General features: G+C 39.8%; 1 protein-coding gene across 1 annotated transcript in view; it reads right to left on the bottom strand.

The window, feature by feature from the left end:
* Window positions 1–7240, bottom strand: part of PCYT1A (phosphate cytidylyltransferase 1, choline, alpha) — a 51991-nt gene that overhangs the window by 9595 nt on the left and 35156 nt on the right. Inside the window, exon 3 of the mRNA XM_008064240.2 lies at window positions 4336–4435. Within this exon, the coding sequence (XP_008062431.1) occupies window positions 4336–4435 (100 nt within the window). The remainder of the gene's footprint in view (window positions 1–4335; window positions 4436–7240) is intronic.

The following is a 7240-nucleotide window of genomic DNA, read 5'->3' as shown; positions in this document are numbered from 1 at the left end:
AATAAATTTATAGAGTATAGAATAGTGTTAAGTCAATAATATTAACGGCTTAATATATTAAAAGTTAGTATAACTAGATTAAATTTAGGGATAACTTGGGGAACTTTTAATTAGGGCTTAAAAAGAAGAGTATGATGTGAATGATTTATTAAATTGTTTTGAATGATTTAAAACAATGTATTTGTAATTTTGATGTAAGCTTTGTAAAACACGACATGCATCAGGAAATTGTAACAGCTTGTTTAGAACGTGTTCGTCTTGTGACGGTCTTGTGATGCATGATCTGTAAAGCATGGAATCTGTATGCCCCAAGCAGGTAATTATTACACTGCTGGAGGGTCTAAAAAATGGTATATAAGTTGGAAAAAGTTTGAATAAAATCGGCTTCAGTCTTGGCCAGACTGTTCCCAGAAGAGCTGCCTCCGAGTAGTTTTCTTCTCTCCGTCTCTGATTCACCGGTGCGGTCCTAACCCTCCCTCTGGTCAGTGCAAGACACCGACAGTAGATCACTGATATCATTTGGGGAAAGATAGGCCAAATATATTATCATCAAATATATTATACTGAGGATGGGGATAAGATACATCTCCTTCTTGTCTTAAGGGCAGTGAATCAAAGAGAAGGAAATTGGTTCTCAGGAAGTTTATGGACTTTTTCTTTTCAAATGGTTTTATCCATAAACAAATAGCTTTTAAATAGAAATCTCCCACTTTGCTGATAGGAACATCAGCAACTTTCAAGAAGGGCTACTAGGTGGTATTTATCAAAAGACAAATGATAAGTGCTTATACCCTTGGGCTCAGCTATTCCAATTCTGGGAATTTATCTCACAGGTATACTTGTAAATATGTATGTTATTCACTTACAGTATTGTGTGTAATAGCAAAAGCTTGGAAACAACCTACGTTTCAATGGAAGATCAAATATATCATGATATACCCACTAAAAGGTGGGACCATATAGAAATGTAGATATTCACAGAAGTTGGCAATACAGGTTACATGTGAAAAGGATACCAGGTGGTTGTGAGACGGTTGTTGAGAGGAAGACATTTCACTTATGTCCTTTCATACTTTATGGATGTTAAACTATGTGAATGTATTAATTTTATAAGACAGGAAATAAAACTTTTAAATTAAATATACCAATACAATGAACAATTGAGAAATAAAATAATGAATTTAAGAGTCAGAAAGGGCCGGGTGTGGTGGCTCAAGCCTGTAATCCCAGCACTTTGGGAGGCCGAGGTGAGCAGACTGCCTGAGCCCATGCGTTCGAGGGCAGCCTGGGCAACTTGGTGATACATCATCTCTACAATAAATCAAAAAATTAGCAGGGCATGGTAGCACACGCCTGTAGTTCCGGCTACCTGGAAGGCTGAGGCAGAAGGATTGCCTGAACCCAGCGGGTCAATGCTGGGGTGGCAGTGAGCATGCCACTGCACTCCAGCCTGGGTGATAGATTAACTGAAAAAAGAAAAGTCAGAAAGGTTATAGTTCAAGCTCACCAGTCAGCTTCCCTCCTCTGTGACCTTAACCCTCCTAAGCCTCAGTTTTCTCGTCTATAAGACAAATTAAACTAAAATAAAATCTGAGTAGTATATCTCTCTTCTTTATCCTAGAAGTCATGACTGTGAAGTAACTAACACAATTTCATTTTTCCTAAACAAGTCCAGAGGGGATATAATGTCACTTTATTTGATCCTAAAAGACAAAGCATAGAATATAAAAATTAAGAATATTTGTGAATTTTTTTTTTTCTGTTAGTGTACAGCAGAGAGATTTAGCTCAAGAAACATGTTGCCTGGATGGTGGCAATACCATAGAATGCCACTGATCAAGTGTCTGGCTGCCAGGGCAGCTAATCATCCCACATTAGGCCAAATTTGTCACTGAATCCTTTCTCAGACCAACCCCAGGTAGGCCTCTTGCTCTCTTCAGTGTTACCTCAGTCGCCCAACAGCTCAAGTACCTATCATTTCACCCCAAGTCTTGGGCAGCCCTAGGCTAGTATATTAACCAAATGGCCAGAGGAGGCCACTGTTGAGCTAGTCTGTGGAGAGAGCAAGAGTTACCCATTCTTTTACCAGAGGGCCACTGGCCAGGATAACCACACCCCTGATTTACATGTGTTGTCTCAGCATATTAGTAAGAGCAACCCCTTTTCACTTCCCAAATTGGCCTGATCTGGACTATAAATCAGATGGTTGCATTACTGGTGGCTACGTAACCGTATGACCTTCAGGCAGAACAAACTTGGGCTTCAATTTATCTTTTTTGATATGCTCTCCCAAAAACCTGCCACAGAACATTTTATCCCTAACACATTTCTGCTGCCCTTCAGATACTCCCTTTTTCTTCCTCTGAGTTAAACATATTGCTGATTTTTTTTTCCTGCCTTCCAAAAGATTACAGGGATCCCAAAGTGCTGGGATTATAGGCGTGAACCACTGTGCCTGGCCTCTATATCTAAACACTTTTACAAAATAAAACGATTAGGCTGTGCCCGGTGGCTCATGCCTATAATCCCAGTACTTTGGGAGGCCAAGGTGAGAGGACTGTCTGAGCCCACGGGTTCGAGACCAGCCTGGGCAATTTGGCGAGACCTCATCTCTACAATAAATCAAGAAAAATTAGCTGGGCGTGATGGCGCATGCCTGTGGTTCCAGTTACTTGGAAGGCTGAGGCAGAATGATCACCTGAGCCTAGCCAGTTGAGGCTGCTGTGACTTTGAGCATGCTACTGCCCTCCAGCCTGGGTGACAAAGTGAGACTCCAACTCAAAAAAAAATAAAATAAATAAAAAGATTCTTTGGAATTAATCTCTCTTTTATTTATTTATTTTTTTTTGAGTTGGAGTCTCACTCTGTTGCCCAGACTGGAGTGCAGTAGCCACTCCCGGCCACCGCAGCCTCGACCTGCTGGGTTCCGGCGATCCTTCCGCCTCAGCCTTCCAAGTAGCCGGAATTACAGGCATGCGTTACCATGCCCGGCTGATTTTTTGATTTATTGTAGAGATGAGGTCTCGCTGCCCAGGCGGGTCTCGAACCCGCGGGCTCAGGCAATCCACTCACCTCAGCCTCCCAAAGGCGCAGGATTACAGGCTGAGCCACCGAGCCCAGCTTAATCTCTTTTTTTGAGAATCTCCAAACCATAATCCATATAGCCAAGATGTAGGCAACAGGCAGGTATTGGGATCCTTATTCTGATACTGTACGACATCATTTCTATTCATATTTCACTACTCTTCAGTTACAACAGAGAGCTAACATACTAACACAATTAAGAAGTAATCACAAATATACTGTATATAGTGGAAATGTACAGATTAGTGGCTGTAACTGCCTCTTATTCCTTGGTATTTGCCTAAGTATAGCCCTACATTTACAGAGTAGAGAGAACACTTACTATATTAATCTGAAGACCTGAGAAAGGACTGGAAGAACTGGAACATTTACAGGGAAGTAAGAACATCGGCCTACAGGACTTTGTATTCATAACAAATACTCTTGGAAGTTTCTATTTATGGTGACCCTAAAACTAATTGCCCAAATAGTATCTAGAATACATATTAATATGTATGATGTACTAATAGAATACATATTAATAATTTATGCAATCAAAAATTGCTAATTGGTGATATAAATTAAGCTTTCAAATAAAGAGTATGGGCTTTGATAATAATAAAGCAAATATTTTTTAAAACCTAGAAAATTATAATATCAGTAAAGATAAAATTAAGTTATGAGCATCTCTCAACTTGAGATTTTTTTCCCCAATTTTTTGTAGAGACAGTCTTATTGTGCTACCCAGGCTGAACTAGAACTCCTGGCCTCAAGTGATCCTCCCACCTTGGCCTCCCAAAGTGCTGGGATTACAGGCATGAGCCACCACACCCAGTACCCAACTTGAGAAATTTTTATTCTCTATCAATCAGCAGCATCATAGCTAACTGATAGAACTTAGAGAGATTATGTGAAAATTTCTGAAGACTATGAAAAATGTGACAGCGTGACATATTATCTGGTCCTTCATAAAAGCAGACAAGATTATAATGTAGCTCAGGCTAATATCTTATTCTTTCTGTTTCACTATATCTCATAGCTATGAAAACAGCCCAGGAACAAGTATATAATGAGAAAAAAAATGAAATTTTATAGAGTGGAGTTATCCTTCTAAATAGAACATTAAGGGCAGATGAGAACTCCTCCCCTCAACAGCCTTTACAAGTAAACTGAGGGAAATATATAGAGAGAGTAGGTATGTATTTGATAAATACAATGGAATGCTAAAAATAATGATAAAACAACAGAATAATTAAGTAGGTATTTACTTACAAGGAGTTCCTTTGCTGGCTTCTTCCATGGTTACCCTGACATAGGGCTTACTATAGTCAACTTCAATTTCATCAGAAAAAGGAGCTGGTTGCCGTAAGCCCTTAAGAGGAAAGTAAAGGTAAAAAAAGTTAAATTTAATGGTACGTACTGAAATACTCTGAAAAACTCAGCTTTAAAGAACAATCAGTTAATTCAACATGCTGTGACTAAAATTCCTTCTAAAACATTATAACATGGAAAGGGGGGAGGGAAGTATTCCAAAATGACAAGTGAAAGTTTTAACCTCTTACCAAATGGGTAAATCATGGCATGAAAAATAAATATCTTGTGATTTCAGGTTAAGACCAAGCAATCTGGCTGGGAATCTAAGCACAGTCACAATTAACTGGGTCCAGAATGATGGCTCCCCTCTGTTGACAAGGTTCAGAAGTGCATGCTCAGACCACTCCAGTTAGGGGACTAGCAAGGCAAACAGTGCCTGGAGGCTTTACTAAGTATAATTATCACTGTGTAATGCTTTACACTGTAAATATGTTCTCATGCTCATAAAAGCCCTGTGAGGCAAGACATACTATAATTAGTAGCCTCAATTTAAAGATGAGAGAAACAGGGTTTAGAGAAGTTATATAAATTGTAGATAGTACAGTTATTCAGAGGCAAAACTGAAATAAGAGTGCTGGTATGTGGGTTTCTCTACGCAGGGTTTAGCTTAAGAGTTTTTGTTAAATTTATTCCTAAGTATTGTATTCCACTTGATGCTATTGTGAATGGAACATTTAAAAATTATTTTTACCTTTTCAAGACAAGTCAAGTGCAGTAATAAGAAGGGGGGAGAGAGTAGAACAAGGATTTTAATTTGTAACCGACTGTGAACAATCAACTGAGATAACTCACTACCTTTGGACCAGCTGGAATTGTTTTCTTAATTTTATTTTGGATTGTTCCTTACTAGTAGATAGTAAGTGCAATTGATTTGTGTGCGTTACTGCAGTTTCCTGTATATTTATCTTATGTCCTACGACTTTGCTAAAGTCAAGTAGTACTAGTTGTTTTTTTGTAGGTTCCTTAAGATTTTCTACATATGAAATCACGTCATCTGTGACTAAAACGGTTTAACTTATTACTTTCCAATCTGGATATCTTTTATTTATTTGTTTGTTTTTAGAGATGTGGTCTCACTCTGTCACCTAGACTGGAACTCCTAGGCACAAGCGATCTCCCTGCCTCTGTCTCCCTGAGTAGCTTGGACATAAACATCCACCACCATACTTACACTTGGCTAATTTTTAAAAATTTTTTCCAGAGATGGGGTCCTGCTATGTTGCCTAGGCTGGTATTTTCATTTACTATCCCTTATTGTACTTGTTAGAATTTCTAGTGCAACACTGAATAGAAGTGGCAAGGACAAATATCCTTCTCCTGTTCTAAGTCTTGGGGGTAGGGGTGGGGAGCATGCAATCTTTCACTATTAAATACATTATTAGCAATAGGTTTGTTTGTTTTTTAGTTGGAGTCTCACTCTGTCGCCCAGGCTGGAGTGCAGTGGTATGCTCATGGCACCTCAACCTGCTGGGCTCAGGTGATCCTTTGGGCTCAGGTGATCATTTCGCCTTAGCCTTCAAAGCAGCTGAAACCACAGGTATGTACCACCACCCCTGGCTAATTTTTTAATTTATTGTAGAGGTGAGGTCTCACCATTTTTCCCAGGCTGGTCTCGAACCCTTGGGCTCAGGCAATCCTCTCACCTCAGTCTCCCAAAGTGCTGGGATTACAGTCATGAGCCACCGTGCCTGGAAGCTATAGGTTTTTTGAAGATGTCCTTTATCATGTTCAGGAATCTCTCTTACTTCTACAGTTTGTTGACAGTTTTAATAATAAATGGGTATTAAGATTTTCTGGATCTATTGAAACAATCATATTTATTCCTTAATTTTATTAACTATGGTATATTATATTAATAGATTTCTAGGGTGTTAAAGCAACCTTACTCTCCTGAGTAAAACCCTTGTTGGTCATATTTTTTTATTTTATTTTATGTTTTTTTTTTGAGTTGGAGTCTCACTCTGTCGCCCAGATTGGAGTGCAGTGGCCGTATAAATCTTTTTATATGTTCTTGTATTTAATTTGCTAATACAGTGTTAAGGATTTTTTTTTTTTTTGAGTTGGAGTCCCACTCCGTCGCCCAGGCTGGGGTATGGTGGCACACTCATGGCCACCCCAGCGTCAACCTGCTGGGCTCCAACGATTCTTCCGCCTCAGCCTTCCAAGTAGCCGGAATTACAGGCATGCGCTACGACGCCCAGCTAATTTTTTGATTTGTCATAGAGATGAGGTCTCGACAAGTTGCCTGGGCTGGTCTCGAACCTGCGGGCTCAGGCAATCCACTCGCCTTGGCTTCCCAAAGTGTTGGGATTACAGGCTGAGCAACCGAGCCTGCCCAAGGATTTTTATGTTTAAGTTTGCGTGGGATTCTGAACTGTAGTTTTCTTGTAATACTTTTGATGGCTTTGATATCTGGCCTCATAAAATAGGCTGGGAAGTATTCTCTTTGCCTCTATTTTCTCATAGTATTTGCGTTAAATTGGTATTATTTCTTCCTTAAATGCTTGATAGAAATCACCAATGAATGGGGACCAAAGGGAGGCCCAAACTTTGCCTTTATGATAACCACTTGTATACCTAATCCTGTATATACACATCTTTATTTATCTTTTTGAGTTGGAGTCTCACTCTGTAGCCCAGGCTGGAGGGCAGTGGCACACTCATGGCCACTGCAGGCTCAACCTGCTGGGCTCAGGCAATCCTTCTGCCTCAGCCTTCCAAGTAGTTGGAACCACAGGCATGCGCCACCATGATCAGCTAATTTTTTGATTTATTGTAGAGATGCGGTCTCACCAAGTTGCTC

Source organism: Carlito syrichta, unplaced genomic scaffold (assembly GCF_000164805.1).
Source record: "Carlito syrichta isolate Samal-C Ts95f unplaced genomic scaffold, Tarsius_syrichta-2.0.1 Scaffold307240, whole genome shotgun sequence".
NCBI lineage: Eukaryota > Metazoa > Chordata > Mammalia > Primates > Tarsiidae > Carlito > Carlito syrichta.
Note: the sequence above shows the minus strand (reverse complement) of the source record. Positions and strands in the feature narration are given on the sequence as shown.